This window comes from Cervus elaphus, chromosome 1 (assembly GCF_910594005.1).
Source record: "Cervus elaphus chromosome 1, mCerEla1.1, whole genome shotgun sequence".
Taxonomy (NCBI): Eukaryota; Metazoa; Chordata; class Mammalia; order Artiodactyla; family Cervidae; genus Cervus; species Cervus elaphus.
The window spans coordinates 15,573,201-15,592,972 of record NC_057815.1 but is presented as its reverse complement, the minus strand read 5'-3'; the positions used below and the strand labels follow the sequence as shown (position 1 = coordinate 15,592,972).

General features: G+C 41.6%; 2 protein-coding genes across 10 annotated transcripts in view; both read left to right on the top strand.

Moving 5' to 3' along the window:
* The window catches only part of LOC122684914 (cyclin-Y-like protein 1), a 76,618-nt gene that overhangs the window by 28,031 nt on the left and 28,815 nt on the right, over nucleotides 1-19,772 (top strand). Inside the window, exon 1 of one of the 2 annotated variants that reach the window (XM_043889488.1) lies at nucleotides 10,982-11,449. The exons of the other annotated variant lie outside the window; for it this stretch is intronic. Coding sequence (XP_043745423.1) covers nucleotides 11,239-11,449 — 211 coding nt within the window. The 5' untranslated portion in view covers nucleotides 10,982-11,238. Of the gene's footprint in view, nucleotides 1-10,981; nucleotides 11,450-19,772 lie in introns of those variants that run through there. 2 annotated transcript variants of the gene reach the window in all.
* LOC122684629 (poly(A)-specific ribonuclease PARN-like) overlaps nucleotides 1-19,772 on the top strand; it is a 201,210-nt gene that overhangs the window by 171,689 nt on the left and 9,749 nt on the right. The window lies entirely within an intron of this gene.

The following is a 19,772-nucleotide window of genomic DNA, read 5'->3' as shown; positions in this document are numbered from 1 at the left end:
ATATTACTTAGATGTTAACTGTCTTTTTTTTTAACTGCCTTAAGATAGAGCATAAAGGAACTAGAAGGGATATAGCACAATCCCTTTTTAAAATTTTTATTTACTTATTTATTTTTTAAATTGAAGAGTAGTTGATTTACAATACTATATTAGTTTCAGGTATACAGCATAGTGATTCAATATCTGTGCAGATTACACTCTATCATAGGTTATTAACCTCAGATACGCAGATGACATCACCCTTAGGGCAGAAAGTGAAGAAGAACTAACAGCCTCTTGATGAAAGAGGAGAGTGAAAAAATTGGCTTAAAGCTCAACATTCAGAAAACTAACATCATGGCATCCAGTCTCATCACTTCATGACAAATAGACAGGGAAACAGTGGCTGACTTTATTTTTCTGGGCTCCAAAATCACTGCAGATGGTGACTGCAGCCATGAAATTAAAAGACGCTTACTCCTTGGAAGGAAAGTTATGACCAACCTAGATAGCATATTAAAAAGCAGACACATTACTTTGCCAACAAAGGTCCGTCTGGTCAAGGCTATGGTTTTTCCAGTGGTCATGTATGGCTGTGAGAGTTGGACTGTGAAGAAAGCTGAGCACCGAAGAATTGATGCTTTTGAACTGTGGTGTTGGAGAAGACTCTTGAGAGTCCCTTGGACTGCAAGGAGATCCAACCAGTCCATCCTAAAGGAGATCGGTCCTGGGTGTTCATTGGAAGTACTGATGCTGAAGCTAAAACTCCAGTACTTTGGCCACCTGATGTGAAGAGCTGACTCATTTGAAACAACCCTGATGCTGGGAAAGATTGGGGGCAGGAGGAAAAGGGGACTACAGAGGATGAGTTGATTGGATGGCATCACTGACTCAATGGACATGGGTTTGGGTGGACTCTGGGAGTTGGTGATGGACAGGGAGGCCTGGTGTGCTGCTTTTCATGGGGTCACAAAGAGTCAGACACGACTGAGCGACTGAACTGATAGTTTATTATAAAATAAGAGCTATAATCCTCTTTGGCATGCAGTATATAGGGGCTTCCCTCGTAGCTCAATCGGTTAAGAATCTGCCTGCAATGCAGGAGACCTGGGTTCAATTTCTGGATCAGGAAGATCCCTTGGAGAAGGAAATGGCAACCCACCCCAGTATTCTTGCCTGGAGAATCCCACGGACAAGAGAAGCATGGCAGGCTACAGTCCACGGAGTTGCAAGAGTCAGACACAACTTTGTGACTAAACCACCATGCAGCACATCCTTGTTTCTCGTGTTGGTTTGTATCTCTTAATCTTATACCTCTAATTTGTCCCTCCTGCCTTTACTTTATTCTTTGGTAACCACAAGTTTATTTTCTATATCTGTGATTTTGTTTCTGTTTTGCATATACCTTCATTTGTGGTTTTAGTTTTTTTTAGATTTCCACATATAAGTGATATTATATGGTATTGTCTTTCTCTGACTGACTTAATTTTCTAAGCATAATATTCTCTAGGTCCGTTCATGTTGCTCCAGATGGCAGAATTTAATTCTTTTTTATGGCTGAGTAATATTTCTGTGTGTATGTGTGTGTGTGTGTGTGTGTGTGTGTGTGTGTTACATCTTAACCCTATCCTCTGTTGATGGACATTTAGGTTGTATCCATGTCTTAGCTATTATAAATAATGCTGCTATGACCATTAATGTGTATGTATAATTTCAAATTAGTGTTTTTCTACATATATACCCAGGAATAGAAAGCTGGGTCATATATGATCCATAGATCGTATAGGATCTCTATTTCTAGTTTTTTGAGGAACCTCCACACTGTTTTCCATAGTGGCTGTGAAAGTGAAAGTGGCTCACTTGTGTCTGACTCTTTGTGCCCCCTTGGACTATACAGTCCATGAGAATTCTCCAGGCGGGAATACTGGAGTGGATCCCTCCTCCAAGGGATCTTCCCAACCCAGGGATTGAACCCAGGTCTCCTGCATTGCAGGTGGATTCTTTACCAGCTGAACCACAAGGGAAGCTCAGGAATACTGGATTGGATAACCTGTCCCTTCTCCAGCGGATCTTCTGGATCGAGGAATCGAACCAGGGTCTCCTGCATTGCAGGTGGATTCTTTACCAACTGAGCTATCAGGGAAGCCCAAATCACTCAGTCATGTCCGACTCTTTGCAACCCCATGGACTATACAGTCCGTGGAGTTCTCCAGACTGGAATAGTGGAGTGGGTAGCCTTTCCCTTCTCCAAGGAGTCTTAACCCAGGGATCAAACCCAGGTCTCCCGCATTGCAGACAGATTCTTTACCAGCTGAGCCACAAGGCTGTACAAATTTATATTCCCACCAGCTGTGTAGGAGGGTTCCCTTTTCTCTGCATCCTTTCCAACATTTGTTGTTTTTGAATGCTAACCATTAATAGGTGTGAGGTGATATCTCATTGTTGTCTTTGATTTGCATTTCTCTATTAACTAGTTGTGTTGAATATCTTTTCATATGCCTATTAGCCATCTGTATATTTTCTTCAGAAAAATGTATATTTAGATATTCTGACCATTTTTTGATTGGGTTGTTTGGGGTTTTTTTTATATTGAGTTATATGAGCTCTTTGTATATTTTAAATATTAGCCTCTTGTCAGTCCCATCATTTGCAAATATTTGTCCCCATTCCATAGATTGCCTTTTTGTTTTGTCAGTGGTTTCCTTTGCTGTGCAAAAGCCTGTAAGTCTGATTAGGCCCCATTTGTTTATTTTTGCATTTGTTTCTTTTGCCTTAGGAGACTTATTAAAAAAAATGTTGCTACAATTTGTTAAACAGTGGTCTGCCTATGTTGTCTCCTAGGAGTTTTATGGGCTCCATTCTTACATTTAAATCTGTAAACTATTTTGTGTTACTTTTATATATGGTGTGAGGGAATGGTGCAATCCCTTTTTAATGGTGGGAAGACTAAGACTAGATAAACATGGCCTAAAATTAAGTAGGACTTGCATAATATCAGTGCAGATGTTGTAATTCATAGTATAGTCTTTCATATTTTTTTTCTTCTTATGAATGCTTTATGAAGAAGTACCACCTTATCTGGAGAAAAATGTTCTCACAGTGAAACAATGCTTTTGATCTCTGGTTACCATGTATATGTGAACTCTGAAGTAGGGGTCTGCTCAGAAAGACAGATTGCCCAGATCCCTGCAAACTGTCTGTCTTCTGTTCCTCAACACCTCTTGCCAAGGGGACATCTAGTCTTACCCCACCCAGGATTTGAAACCATGAGAACAGGGATTCCTAATTCTCTCCTGAAAGGTAATTTACTGCAAGTGGCTCCTTCTCTTGGAATCTCCCTCCTCAAATCATCTCCTAGAGCCTGAGCCAGAAGCCAAGTAGAACACCCCACTTCCTCAGCGGAACCCACCCACCAGAGAGTTTTTCTGCCAAAGATTTACCATGGAAGGATTTCAGCCTCTGAGGAATATTCAAATATATGTACATTTGTTTCCCTAATTGCCATAATATTTACATTGTCATTATCAGTAGATTACATTATACATTTATTTAGAACTATCATTTGCAGTGTTCTCCCCTAATTAGGAAAGGAAACAGCTCTTTGGCATGTAAGAGAATATGTCATGTCCTCTTTGACTGATCACTTGAATAGAACAGGGATTATAAGTATTTACTTAAGGATTTCTAAAGTAGGGCTGACCAGATCTAGGCAGAATGAAAATGATTTCTCAGGAATCTTCTGCTCTCACAGGTTAAGGAGGGGAGGAGGGACGAATGGAAGAGCAGGTCTTTGGGGTTAAATGGCATTTGTCACCAATTTTAATGGGACTGGAAAGTGGTTTGGTTGGTGTTTCAGTTTGAATTGTGCTGTTTACTTGATCAGGGTCCTTGCTTTTGAGTATGTAATGGTGATAATATAAGTCTCAGGGTCACTCCTTGACTAGTTTGCCAGTGAGCTGCTCAGAGGAAAGCTCTTCAAAATTGCTTCTTTATTAAGGGGAAAAAAATACCTCTTTTAAGTCATTTTTTGCCATTAGTTCAAATTATAAAAATGTTTTCAAAAAGTCAATTTTAAAAAATAACTAATTTGTATTATAATCTTGGATGCAAATGGAAAGAAAGATTTGAAACTAGGTTTTTTAAAAAATTAAACTAGTTGTACAGTCAACATTTCTGCTTATATTTACCTATAGGAACTATAAAATGCATGATGAATTTTGGCTTTTTCTGGCATTGCCCACATAAAATATATTGCTTATATATGAAAAAATGACTATACTGTAGGGGATAAACTTAGAGAGAGTTCACCCTAAGTGTAGCTGTGTTAATATAAGAGGAAAGACTGTATTTACTAATACCATTTCTAGTTAATAGTGTGTGAAGTTTAATTACAAAATCCTATACAAGGAAAAAAAAAAAATCCTATACAAGGAATTTATTGCATACAATTGGGGTCAGTTAAAATAACTTTCTTAAAGCGTAGCAGATTTAAATAGATTTGTGTCAACATAGCTTTCCAGGCCGCCATCATTATCAAATTATTCCATATCATCTTCAAGGGGAAATGGTTTTAGACCCAGTGGTAAACATAGTTTGGTGCTCTACTTTGAAGGCAGGGGTCGTGTGTGAGTGCGGAAATAACTTACCACTTTAGTTCACTGTAGTAGACATTTTTGAATAATAGCCAAAGGGTTTTTGTCAGCTTCAGGAATTTACTGAGTACACACTTTCACTTTTCAGAAGTGGCCCTGGAATCAAACTCTTAATAGAATGAGATAACAAGTCAGTGTCAGAGACTCCAGAAATGACTTGAGGGTTCTTTGTAGAATTTTCACATATGAGGAATGTTCAGAAGAGTCAATAAAACTAAACTATGGAGCCAAGTAGTCAAGGTGGGAAATGTCCACTTAATAATTGCCAACAGAAAAGACAAGCGTATAGATCTTCAAATAATGATCGAGCAATCAGGCGTGGGTCAAGGCATAGCAGACCCAGAGTTCTCAAGGGGTTCCAAGTCAATAGTTCTCGACCAAAAGCTGGACTTTTCTTCTTACTTCAGTTGTGACTTGGAACAGTTCACATCATTTCTTTTAAAGTGATTTATCTTTGCAATGAGTACAGTAGCACCAGGTGCTTTCTTTGGATATGTAGCATTTAACGCAGCTGTTAATGGTACATTTCTTTCTGTGATACTTGCTTAAATATTTGTCTCCTCTTTTAGACATTAAGTTCCTTTGCTCACCCTTATATTCCCAGCGTAAATTACATGCCTGGCGCACAGCAAGCGTTCCATGATGATTTGTTGAACAGGAACTTATTTCAATGGAAAATTACGGAGGACATGTGAAACAATTCATGTAGTTAGCCTTGTGCCGACATTGAGTAAGTCTTCAGCGCATGTGAGACACCCTTATTGTTGTTGTTGTTATTATTTACATTGAGTAAATGTTTTTAAATAAAATAAGTTCTAGGCTATTTCAGGATAAACCTCAGCAGGTAACACAAATCAGTGGGCACTAAGAAACTATATTTTATTAGGTCATGTCATATTGGTCAAGCCTAAGGAAACCTCTAAAATTTGGCTTCTCAGCCAGAAAGGCAATTCATCGATTTACAATAGAAGATATATTTTTTTCCCTAGGGGTCAGGACTTCCTGAAATCAGTGTCTTTGGAACACAGAATTAGTTCTAAATGTTGCTTTTAAGCTCTGAATACAAACAAAGGGAGCTGTCTTTATGGTCTTGTAGGGTTTGAGATGTGGGCTGGAGACTTAGTTCCACTATTCTGGTACCTTTCTGGTTGCTAGAAAGGTATGTAAAACATGTCTGTCAGCCTCTCTTTCTCACTGTTTATCTTCCCTTAGAGAATGAAGGATAAATATGACAGTTCTGCTATCTATATCTAATATAATTTTGAAGCTGAAAGAAACCTTGGTGGTGGTTTAATTGCTAAATCATGTCCAATTCTTGCGACCCCATGAACTGTAGCCCACCAGGTTCCTCTGTCCTTGGGATTTTCCAGGCAAGAATACTGGAGTGGGTTGCCATTTCCTTCTCCAGGGGATCTTTCTGACCTAAGGATCAAATCTGGGTTTCTTGTGTTATAGGAAGTCTCCTGCATTGCAAGCAGATTCATTACCAACTGAGCCACCAGGGAAGCCCTTAAAAGGAACCTTCAGTTCAGTTCAGTCGCTCAGTTGTGTCCCAACTCTTTGCGACCCCATGAATCGCAGCACGCCAGGCTGTCCATCACCAACTCCTGGAGTCCACTCAAACCCATGTCCATCAAGTCGGTGATGCCATCCAACCATCTCATCCTGTGTCGTCCCCTTTTTCTCCTGCCCCCAATCCCTCCCAGCATCAGGGTCTTTTCCAATGAGTCAACACTTCGCATGAGGTGGCCGAAGTATTGGAGTTTCAGCTTCAGCATCAGTACTTCCAATGAACACCCAGGACTGATCTCCTTTAGGATGGACTGGTTGGATCTCCTTGCAGTCCAAGGGACTCTCAAGAGTCTTCTCCAACACCACAGTTCAAAAGCATCAATTCTTCGGTGCTCAGCTTTCTTCACAGTCCAACTCTCACATCCATACATGACCACTGGAAAAACCATAGCCTTGACCAGACGGACCTTTGTTGGCAAAGTAATGTGTCTGCTTTTTAATATGCTATCTAGGTTGGTCATAACTTTCCTTCCAAGGAGTAAGCGTCTTTTAATTTCATGGCTGCAGTCACCATCTGCAGTGATTTTGGAGCCCAGAAAAATAAAGTCAGCCACTGTTTCCACTGTTTCCCCATCTATTTGCCATGAAGTGATGGGACTGGATGCCATGATGTTAGTTTTCTGAATGTTGAGCTTTAAGCCAACTTTTTCACTCTCCTCTTTCACTTTCATCAAGAGGCTGTTAGTTCTTCTTCACTTTCTTCCATAAGGGTGGTGTCATCTGCATATCTGAGGTTATTGATATTTCTCCTGGCGATCTTGATTCCAGCTTGTGCTTCTTCCAGCCCAGCATTTCTCATGGTGTACTCTACATATAAGTTAAATAAGCAGGGTGACAATATACAGCCTTGACTTACTCCTTTTCCTATTTGGAACCAGTGTGTTGTTCCATGTCCAGTTCTAACTGTTGCTTCCTGACCTGCGTATAGGTTTCTCAAGAGGCAAGTCAGGTGATCTGGTATTCCCATCTCTTTCTAGGGAGCATCTATTTTCCTAAACCCAACATCTTACACATCTGTATTATAGATGATAAATGTGAGCCTTGAAGAGGTGACTTTGCCTAGGAAATACAGATCGGTTGTAACAAAGCAAGGGCCTGACCCTGGTTTTCTGGAGAATTTTTGTTCTTTCCAGTTCCCTACCCTGCTTTATCTAACATTCCCTATTGTTGTGTAGTTTGGGAGGGGACCCTCAAACATTATTCACATCCTGGTCCTGAGTATCTGTACATGTTGCTTTATATAAAAAAGTGATGGAGATTTTCCTGGATTATAATCTAGGGGCTAGAAATGCAATCACATGTATATTTGAGAACTAGGGAAAGGTGAATCAGAAATACACAATGGAAAAGGTGATGTGAAGACCTGGCAAAGAGAAATTTGAAGATGCTGGCCTGGAAGACTCGAGTGACATGGCGACAATTCGAAGAATGCTGGCAGATACTTGGAGCTGGAAGAGGCGAGGAACGGATTCTCCCCTAGAGCCTCTGGAGGAAGGAGGACACTGCCAACACAGTGCCTTTGATTTTGGCACACTGCTACTGATTTCAGACTTTTGGCCTCTAGAACTATGAGAAGATCAATTTCTGCTATTTTAAAGCACCATGCTTGTGGTAATTTGTTATAGCAGCCACAGGAAACAAATATACCTATGAAAATAGAAGTCTTATTTTCCTAGTTAAAGATTTGATTTATTTGCTGACCTGACCCCACCAATATAACATCAGCAACAAGGTAGCTTCAGAATTAAAATTGAAGTGAATTCCTGCTTTTTTGACAGCAATTTAAACTAGATCCTACTGTTTCCCTAGTAGTTTTGAGCAAATAAACTCTGGACTAATATGATTTCATTTGCAAAAAAATATGGACTTATGATATGGCCACAGGGCAAATTATTTTATACATAGATCATCTTGGAAATCACACACACTTTTTTGTCCAAGTCACCTTGAGGGAAGCTATCATTTTCTTTTTATTAGGTATATCAAGCTTTTCTAGTGTTTAAACTTCTTTACACATTATCCTCACTTTCCTGGAGTAGCTTTCCAAACAGAAGCCTATTATAACAGAGAAAAATAGAGGTCATCAGATGAGCTCTTCTTAAACATCTTCTCTATCAGAAATGTCTCTATTCTGACAGACCCAGAACAGGCATCTGTCACCCAGGTCCTGTTTCCTTCCTTGCTTTTCTCTCAATCCAAAGCTAATCTATGTCTGCCCTGGAGGACATCCACTTCTGCCTTCTTGAGGACCTTGCTCTGTCAATTTTCCCATCTCCTCTAACCTCAAACTCGTTTTTTCTCCATCGGCTCATACCCTTTAACATATAAATATACTCACATTTTTTTTCCATCTTAAAAAATCATTAACTGCACATTTCCTTCTAATGACTGGCACACCTCTCTTCTCAGTCAAATGTTTGGGAAGAAAATCCTTGTCTCCACTTTATCACCGCCTATTTCTTTCTTTTACTCACTGCTTGCCTTCCAGTTTGCACCCATCCTCAGTTACCCATGTACCACGGTCAGTGGTACTTGTAACTTTCCTGCCCTCTGGACAACACTGGACTCTGTTTGGGGAATTACAAATTAGAGCTTCTACTGGCCAGGTACTGTGCTAGGTGCTCTGTTCCAGAAAAGAGCAGATGTGATTTCTACCCTCATGGAACTCAGCTGATCAGCCACTTCTGGTTAATACACAGGTCCCTTGATTTCCACTTCTCCCTTTGGCAGGTTTACTTGAACGCCATTTAAATTTCCCTATTTGTGAAGTTCCCTCTCTTCCTCCCTTCATCCCTTTCCTTATTATACATGTCTTCTCGAGGCAATTACCTCTACACCCATGGCTTCAACTACTTTGTACGTACTCCAATGACAATTTTAATATTGTTCTCATTTAACAGTTTTAGTTTACATAGGACATGTCATTTACTAAAACCATAGATTCCAATTTGCTCCATGAAAAATATCATAGTCTTAACTGTCAGCACAGCGTTAGGGGATTTCCCCAACTACATTTTAAAATTGATTTAGTATGTGTTATTTTCAAAAACATAAGATGGGATATCACAAAATGGACTTGGCCTACAGAAGTTTACATCTAACTTTCAACTGGAGAGCTCTAATTCCATGCTCTCATTAACAGAGCCCCAAATGATCTTCCTCCTCAAACCTCTTCCTCTTTCTGCACTGTCTAGGAAAAAGTCACTGTGCTCTCCCTAGTTCCCTCAGTCAGAACCCTAGTAGCCATTTTTGCCTCTCTTTTCCCCCTCTTGCTCCGTATCTAGTCACCAAATGACCTCAAATCCTTTCCCACCACACCAGTCTCTGCCACTGCCTTTAGTTTAAACTCTCACTCCGCTCTTAGATGAATAAAAAGTCTCTTCATTGCTCTTGTTTCTTTCATCAATCCTCCTTATTGTCCATAGTGTCCTCACTAGAAACCACCTGATTGTGACTCCTTAACGTCACAACATTCAAAGGCTTTCATGTTTCTGGGGGGAAAAAAAATCAAGCTCTTTACCCCAGAACCTACTTTGGGGTTAGACAGATCTAGGTTTGAATTTCAGGTTCAAGTACTTGGCAGCAGTGTGAGTGACCTCAGACAACTGGACTTTCTAAGCCTTTGTTTTCTCCTGTGCCTGACGGAGCTCATCGAGGGCAGGGCTATTGCAGGAACACAGTGCCTAGAAAGTAGGAGGGACTAACCAATGTTGAAGGAAGGGAAAGAATTTTAAAATCCACTTCAAAAAATTGTTCTCCCTTAGAGAAAATCCTATGCCACTTCCAATCAAATTTGACTTCTACCTTTCTTTTCTGATAATCACAATAAGGTGCCTTTGCGGATCCAAACGATCGGAGACCAAATCCTGGCCATACCCCTGAGCAATCATGTGACCTTGGGAACATATCTTTACCATCACCTTCATTAAATCAAAACCGCGGTACTTCACTTTGCGACTCTTCAGTTTTGTATGAGAAAATCGTGCTTTATGCTTTATGTTACCGGTGAAAGTAGGGAAACCTGGAGACTCGTGCCGTGGAAGAGAGAAACAGCGAGAAAACCGAGTTGCTGAATCCCAGCGTTTCAGAGTTGGGAGGGAGGAGTTCGGTCCCTAATTTACCGAGGAGGAAGCGGAGGGGTGACGTGTCCTGGAGTCTCATTCAAGACACAGACACAGCTCTTTATTGAGGACCCGGGGGGTTGCTATGGTTAAACTGAAGGCGGAAACTAACACTCTTTCGAAGTCAATTTGAGAGGAGCATTTAGTTACAAAAGCTGTCAACAATTCGGGTGTAACTAAGTTCATTGAGGAATGCATCAAATGAGTCAGCTGTCAGACCCGGTGAAACCGAGTTGCTTAACGGAACTGACTCTTTACTAACAAGCCTTCTATAGGGTCCACTGACTCTCTAGCTTCGATTCACAAACTCCCGCAATGCTTCCCGAAGGACACGGAAAGCTCCGAGTGCCGCACGAGGAATGGAAACAAGAGTCCGGGGCGCGCCACTCGAGGGGCGGGGCAGTCGCAGGGTGGGGGCGGGGCATTGTGAGTCACGTGCCTGCTCTCTGAGGCGGGCGCGGGGAGGAACCTCTGTGTGTGATTGGTCCGTCGTAACCAGGTGACCGAAGGACGCATTCCGGTTGGCAAGGGCCAGCCAGGCGAGCGGCTTTCAGTCTGGAGGCGGCGGCGGAAGGAGGAGGAGCTCCGACCGCGCTCTCTCCCGGCAGTGGCTGTGCGTCTCAGCGCTTGTCGGGTCCCCACCCCTTTTAAATAAGCCCGGCTGGTCGCAGCCTTCACTGACTAGCTGACTCCGGGGAGGCGGCGGCGGCGGCGAGACAGCGGGGGTGCGGCCGGGCCGGAGCCCTGCTCCGGCCCCGGCGGCGTGGCGGACAGGAGAGAGGCAGGCGAGGCCGCGTCTACCTGTGCGGCGCAGCCCCGGCATAGCCCGGGTCTGCCGGTGCCCGCCGCTCCATTGTTGGGGGAGGGGGCGGTCTCTGAGCTTGGCGGAGTCCGGGGCCGAGCGGAGGCGCCCCATGGGGAACACGTTGAGCTGTTGCGTGTGCCTCAGTGCCAACCGGCGCGTGGGGCCTGCGCCAGACTCCGAGTCTGAGGTCTACGAGGCGGCGGCCGGAGACCCGGTGGCCGTAGCACCGGCGCCGGCTGCCGTGGAACCCACCGAGTTGGATTTCCGAGCGGGTGAAGGCCACCACCTGCAGCACATCAGCGACCGGGAGATGCCCGAAGGTAAGGAAGCGGCCGGCGCGCCTCGCCCCTCGCGGGGCCGGCCCCGTCTGCTCTCGGGCTTACCTCTGGCCTCCGCCGACCCCCAGGTCCCCCGGGAGGAAGCCGCCGCCTAGGGCTCCTTCCTGCCTGGAGTTGGCTCTCTCGGGGCTGGGCACCAAGGACGGAGGCTGGCCCTGCCTGGCGTCCCCACCCCTTATTCTTTCTCCGTCGCGTCCGGCCAGTCTTTCTCCCTCTTCTCTACCCGAACGCCCAATTCTTCCTCATTCCCTTTTCGCAACCCGACCCAAGACCCTCAAGTCTGTGGCTCCTGTTCGTGATTCTATTTAACATCTTGTGGGACTTTGTAAAGACTTTCTGATGTATTCTCTCTTTTCTCAATGAAAACTTAAATACTCCCAACTTCGGCGATATCCATCCCATCTTCCAATCCTTACCTATTCAGGTGGTACCTAAGAGAAGGAACGAGGTAAGGATCTAGATACACTTCCACTCGTTAGGATAGTTGATACTCGGGACAATTAAGACAGATTTTAGGGTTTGTTATTTAAAATCAAAACTGCTATCGACAGAGTTAGTGTGGCGTTAAGTAATATTCTGTCTAGAGTTGTCCTGATTGAAGCGACCTTATTCTAACTATAATTTGAAAACGATAAGAAAAAGGTTAGAGGGGGTCTTAAAATAACTGAACGGTGTGAAACGTTACTGCAACGGCTGCAGGGAATAGTTTTGTTGTTGTTGTTGTTGTTTTTACCCAAAGACGATCCCACGGAGCTCAGATTAAGATTCCCACTTTGACACAAAAATGTCTTCAGCTCCCCAGCTTTAACCAACTTCACTTGCATGTTGCCTCTTCTAAGGGAGGATTGGGGGTGGTTCCTGAGACTGTTGGTCAAAAGTTTCAAAGGAGAAAAGAGAAATTCAGACTGTAATTTGTAATGCAAAGATTTGGCAGTTGAGATGGCAGATCCTGCAGGAAAGTTGTCTCCATGGCTACCTCTCCTTCCAACCCCCTCCTGCCCGTGGAATCCTAGTCAACTTTTATAACGTTCAGGGAAAATTCTGAAGACGAAGTGGCTGGGGGTGGGGGTGGGTTGTCACGGAGAAGAGGAGAGAGAGGAGAGGAAATGTTTGATTTTTTTTTTCCTCTAGAATTTTGAGACTGGACGGCTCTAGGTTCTAAAAAAAAAAGATTCTGGATAACACTGTGGCTCATTAATCAAGACTGTGTTCTTTAAAGTAGAAAACATTGTGCCGTGAAGATGTTAAAGCCCCACTGGCCCACTTGTTTCATTTAAATGCCAGAGAGTATTTCTTTATTTCATAGAGGATATGTCTTATAGCTCTTCTATTTAAATTTTATTTGGGTTTATTTAATTTCTTTCAAAGTTAGAATAGGTAAGCCTGTGAACTCACCCATATGATGGACATGGCTTTGTAAGTGGAAAGTACTCCCTTTTCAGAATACTCAGATACTGTGAAAGCACAAATTAATGTAAATTAATTGTAGCTTTAAAAACAAAGCTTGTGCATACCTGTGAAAACTGCTCAGCTTGTTGCTATAAGGTAAGCCTCTAAGTGATTTTAAAAAACAGTAGTAGGCTAGTGTAGGGAGACCAAAATTGGACTTCTGTATGATTCTTTTACGATTTACAACATATTTTCGGGTGTATTTCACCTGACCCTTCCATCTATAAATAAGGCCTGTGAATATTCTCCCTGTGATGCCAATGAAGAAGCCAAGACTTAGAGCTCTGAAATAACTGTGTAACATAGCTACTGAACAGAAGAGACAGACTTGAGAATGGTAGATACACCAAATTCAGTTGTTGGGTGCTTAAAAAAAAGTTTGGAATGCACTTTTTATTTTATAATTTATCCATAAGATAGGCCTAACTCAACTTCAGTTTGGTTATTTCCATTTGAGTTTATTGTTCACAACTCAGAAGCAACACATACCTCTGCATTCTGTGTCTGTACATTTCTTACAATGGATAGGAATAAAAGAAGTCGTGAAATAGCCTCAATTTACCAGTCAGGTAAACATGTTGGTATATTTTAAAGAGTTTGTTCTGCTGACTCAAATTGAAGCCGAGAATGCCCTGGACAGAGGGACATTAGGAGAAACCGGTAAGGGGGCAGGTAAGGTACGAAGCATTTAGTGAGGGGGAGTGCTGAGCCGGGAACTAGAAAAAGAGGGTTCATGAGCACAGAATTTACCTTTTTATGTTTGACATGATTGTGAAAATTTTACTTAAATTTGTCTCTCTTTTTTGGCATTCAATAAAGTGATGAGAGAAACCTCAATTTCAGCATTTGCCTATTATTAAGTTTCCATAGATACGAGGTCAGAACACGAATGTAAAGTGCAAGCACATTGGAAGTTTGCTCTTAATGTTTTTATTTCAGACAATTTTATATCAGTTTCCCTGGAAACTGAGAAATACCTGCATTGATATAAAACATTTTGGCTTTTCTGCAATGAAGAATTATTTGGTTACTTAGACAAAACCAAACATAAATGATGCTGTGTGTTTTTCTTCAGAAACCTTTGAGAAGAACATGATTTCTTCAAGCTGTTTCAGTTAACTCCTACGAACCTAGTATAAATATCAGATAGACTCAAAAGAATTTTGTGGCTATCTTGCCTTTAACAGTGTATCTAATGTAACTGATGTTACTGTCAATAATAGAAAATAAGATGCTAAGGCCCTATTATCTGATTTTATTATTATGCATCAGCTTTTCAAACAGCCTTTATATTCTCCTCTTAGGAACTTTGCTCATTCTCTGGTGCAAGCTGCTCTCTCAAGTGATTCCTTCCTTCCATCCTCCAAGGAGCGGGTAGGGAAGGAATTGACAACGTAATGGGGGAAAACCTCTGAGCAACAGGTTTTTCCTCCTTTCAGTAGCTATTATAAACACTTTTTTTTTTTTTTTTTTTTACTTTTTTGATACCAGTAAACATTTGGGGTAAAAGATTTGCAAAATACTAAAAAGTCATTCACTCATACTCAGAATATCCAGAATTTTCATTAATATTTTGGTGTTGGTTCTTCCTGAACCTTTTGTATACGAATAAACAGAATGTTGTGTTTATTGTATGAGATCGTTCTTTGTGTGCCACATTGTAACTTTCTCTTGTAAAGTGAAGACGGGAAGCTCCTGGAACCGTGCTGACACCTGAAGCGTGCCCCAGGATGTATTTCCACGCAGCTGCATGTAGCTGTGCAGTCTGCTTTTTACCACCTGTTTAATGGTTGGAGCATCATTCATTTACCCACCCTTTATGGTTGTTTTTTATAATCTCATTATATTGCTTTAATCTGGGCACAGACATAAAAAGTGATGTATCGTACTTCCCTGCAGAATTCTGGTCTTGTGGCTTTGTCTTTCGACTTAATTAAATTCATAGGGTGAGTCATTTTGTAGTTAAGGTATTTTAACATTAAATGTTCTGTCCCCAAATTAAAGTTACCATTGATTTGTCACTGAACAGTAGATTTCCTCTCTTAGGTTTTTGTGGGTCTTGGTAACCTGTCGGTGTCTTTGAGTCTGAGTAACTAAACTACCGCTCGAAGAGATCTGAAATTAATGCTGGTCTTGGGTGACAGACCCATCAAAGGACAGCATTAGAAGAAATCTTAGATGATGAAGGAAAATTGGGGGAAGCATAAATGATTTGGGGTACACTGAAATGGATGATTATTGGGCACGATTTAGGGGCAGGACAAACAGAGGTTATACTGACAAAACCCAAACCCTAACTCTGGTCTTTACTTCCTAGAGGTCCCTGGGGCCTGTTGACACAGGAATAATGTCAAGTAGCGAAACACTGAGAAGAAAGAAAAGGATGGTCATGGACTGGGGAGGGGGCAGGGTTACTGGGGGTGGTCTCCTTAAGTGACAGTGAGCATCCTAGGAGTGAAGGGGAGCCCTGTGAGGTCCTCAGAAGGAAATATGCTCGGTGTAGGCAGAGGACAGAAAGAGGGTGGCTGCAGCTGAGTGAAAGAATGCCAGGAGGAATATCAGGGGGTTAAGGCCTTGTGTCTAGTAGACCTTGACAAGAAAAAATACGGATTTTAGTCTAATTGTAATGGGAAACCATTGAAAGGTTATATGCAAGGGAATGGTGATAATTCTTAAAGAAGGGGAAGGAGACGTGGGGAGAGGGGAGGGAGATCAGACGAGCTACTCGCTACTCTCACGTGGGCAGGGGTAGAATGAAGCAGGGAGACAAGCTAGGAGGCTGGTGTAGTCACTCAGCTGAGAGCCAACAGTGGTTTGAACAAAAAAGCAACATTAAGAAGGGCCTAAAATAGGCTGACTTGAAGAAACTGAGTGAATCTAAAAGTAGGCTAACAACAATATGAATGGGATAAGTCACAGAAAAAGAAATGCGGATGGCTTTTAAGCGTATCCTCACACATAAGAGAAATGAAAATACAACTACTGTAGCTTGTGTTGGGAGAAAATTCAGAAACTCGGCACTGCATTCTTTGGTGATACTGAGGAAAGTTACATTCATATATTGCTGGTAAAAATGGGAGATTGGTCAACCCTTGAAGGGGAAGTTGGCACAGTCTCACTTAATCCAGAGATCCTACTAAAGGAATTTATTCTGAAGGTATAGGCTGCATATGTTGCATTATCTTCAGTAGCAAAATACTGGAAATAATTCAGATGTCCAGTAAGGGACTGGTAAACTAGCACATCCAGACACTGAAGAATTAGGGAGCTGTGAAGGAGCTCTCTCCACTGTTAATGACTTCATCTGCAGGGGATGTTAACCTGAAAAAAAATGGGGAGAAAATATACACCAATCTCCATGACAGAAGCAGGAGAAATGATATGTATTTGCTTATTAAAGAAGAAAAAGGAAGAACACTAGGAGAAATGCTTGCCCTTGGGTACTCTTATCCTCTTTCCTTTAGTGGGTGGCCTGACTCAATGACATGAGTTTGCACAAACAGAATCGTGTAGGACTGGGAAGCCTGGCGTGCTGCAGTCCATGGAGTTGCAAAGTCAGACACAACTTAGTGACTGAACAACAACAAAGCACTATCTACTTAAGATGTTATTTGGCTGAGGGTGATAAGTGGACATCAGTTTTCCTATGAAATGCTAAATGTTCACTTTTGGCTTTTGAGTTAATTTGTGAAAGCTGTGATGTGTCATTTATTATGCTTTATATAGTATATCCCCTCATGGATTGCAGCCTTGTCATGGTGAAGGGGCTTGTGTAACTCTGTGAAGCTATAGTGTATGGATTGCTCTTGAATTTCATTTGATTCTTATCGTGTTCTGAGTTAGGCAGTGTAGGGATTCTTCTCTGAGGTATAGAATTGTCCAAGGTTTTACTCATTTTTAAAACCTTGATAGATCAGGACTGTAAATTCCATGTACATGACATATAGGGATAAAATTTATTGATGTCATTTTGTGCTCTGCTTTGAAATACTACCTTTTTTCTCGCCCCTTTTAGAAAAATTGTTTATTTTTAGGGTATTAAAGCAATAAAACTTGAAGAGTTAAAACAGTAACATTGTATGATGTGAAATGAAATCACCATAGCTTGCAACCCAGAAAGGTTCCTAAAAGTCCAAGAAGCCCGAGCTAAGTACTCCTTAGAAATACATAAATCCAGGTATACTTACCTGTCTATCATCTCTTGGTCATCATCATTACAGCATTTGATTGAGGATTAAGGTAAGGCAGGACTGAGAACCAAGTTAGAGGCAAGTTGAGAAGCAGTTTGGAAGCCAGGTTGGTCAGAAACTGGGGAAGCAGGTCAGTTGAGGGGGTTGCAGGAGCATGCTGTGTGCCCTCCGGTGAGACAGCCCAGGTCAGCATCTGCTGGCAAGAACCGCTTGGCTAGGGTGTGAAGTGTGGACTCAGATGAAATCACCGGATGACTGTAAGACATGAAATGTAATATTAGCCATAAAACTAATATACTGTACTACTAGGGGTGATAGGGCAGTTCAGTAAATGGAGTAAACCTTTAAGTAAACTGGAGCCCAGAAGTTGGCCCAGAAAATGCTGACAGTCCTGTTTAATTGCAATATATTAAGTGAAAAAGAACTAAAGAGCCTCTTGATGAAGGTGAAAGTGAAAGAGGAGAGTGAAAAAGTTGGCTTAAAGCTCAACATTGAGAAAACCAAGATCATTGCATACAGTCCCATCACTTCATGGCAAATAGATGTGGAAACAGTGGCTGACTTTATTTTTCTGGGCTCCAAAATCACTGTGGATGGTGATTGCAGCCATGAAATTAAAAGACGCTTGCTCCTTAGAAGAAAAGTTATGACCAACCTAGACAGCATACTAAAAAGCAGAGACAAAAGGTCCATCTAGTCAAGGCCATGGTTTTTCAGTGGTCATGTATGGATGTGAGAGTTGGACTATACAGAAAGCTGAGCGCCAAAGAATTGATGCTTTTGAACTGTGGTGTTGGAGAAGACTCCTGAGAGTCCCTTGAACTGCAAGGAGATCCAACCAGTCCATCCTAAAGGAGATGAGTCCTGGATGTTCATTGGAAGGACTGATGTTGAAGGTGAAACTCCAATACTCTGGCCACCTGATGCAGAGAGCTGACTCATTTGAAAAGACCCTGATGCTGGGAAAGATTGAGGGCAGGCAGAGAAGGGGACGACAGCGGATGAGATGGTTGGATGGAATCACCGGCACAATGGACATGGGTTTGGGTGGACTCCGGGAGTTGGTGATGGACAGGGAGGCCTGGCGTGCTGCGATTCATGGGGTCGCAAAGAGTCGGACTCCACTGAACTGAACTGAACTGAAGTCAGTATGTTGGCATTAGTCTCCTCCTGTCAGATGATTTCTTAGTCACTACCCTCTCTCTGATATTTTGACAGGGGAAAATCATTTATTGACAGTTTGACAGCATAATTTTAACACTTTTAGGCTTCAGTAATGCATCTTGTTTGTCCTAAGTGGCCTTTATTTTCATATTTTTAACATCTGCAATTGAGATGGATCTCACGATTGATAGAATGTTAGGTTGGAGGAAAAGTAATGTTCAGTGACCTGGTATTTTACAGGTTTCCTCCTGGGAGTGTTTATATTAAGACCCCAACTTAAATTTTTTTAGCCATCCTTTTTCCACATAAGTCTATCATGCTGTCAAATAAGTTGCAATTTAAATTGGTAATATAAAAGTGATGGGTCTTAAAATATAACTTTAATGATAACCCCTAATCATAAGCTCAAGAATATTTCTCCTGGGTTAAAACATTCTTAAAGATTGCTAGAGAAGTAATTTTAGGAAGAATTCACATATAAAATGCACAGTAATTTCTCAAAATACCTCTAACATTACTGTGTGTGCTTGTGGGAGAGGGGATGAGGGGAAGTGTGGGTGGTAATGCTTTGCTTCAGAGTTGACAGTCTTACCTTTGTGACAGTGAAGAGTACGGTAGGTTTTTTTCATCGTCTCCTTAGACTCTTGGCAAAACAGTTAATGGAGTGTGCAGAAATATTGTGTGTATGTATGAGTTTACTGTCTAATGGCTTACCTGTCAAGTCTGTTATAAAATAGTGATGTAGTTTTCACTGGCAAAAAGTGCAAGTTGTATAGAAAATTGTTATATAGGCTGTAAACAGAAGATTAATATTTTCTGAAAACCTCATGCAAATTGACAGCAGTAAGGCCCTGGTATGTTTAGTATGTATGAATGATAGGCAGCTCACCAAAGTGGAAATGATGCTGATAATTATGGGAAAGTAGTAAAAACTGTGTAATCGAAAGAAATACAGATTAGATCTACAGTGCTGTTCCTTATTTATATTAGTAGAACTTCCCCCCCGCCTCTCAACTGTACAGAGCAGGGGTCGGAACTAAAACTGTCATGATTGGTAGTATTATACATTAATGTGGCCCCACCTTCTTCAGGAAGCAGTTTAGCACTGTACCTTGAGCCATGAAAATGATCTAACCTTTTGGCTTAGACATCCCACTTTTGAAGATCTTTGCTAAGGAGATAAAACCATTATTTATTTAAAAAGCTGTATAACTATAGATGAAAAGTTTCCTCATCAAAGAATAGAATGTTGTAAGTACCTAAACCCCAGCAATAGGGGATTGGCTAAGTCCAGCACAGGAATAACGCTTGATGGACTGTTGTGTATTCATTAAACAGTAAATATGCAACAGTGAGATGTAGAAGGGTTGTTAGTAACAAGAAGACATAAATTATACACTAATTAGAGCTTTTTCTAATGTATAAGGAAAACAACTAAAAGTAAGGGTTGTAAGTCTGTGGGTTAATTTTTAAATAGGGTCATTTTGGCTCATGCAAATTTT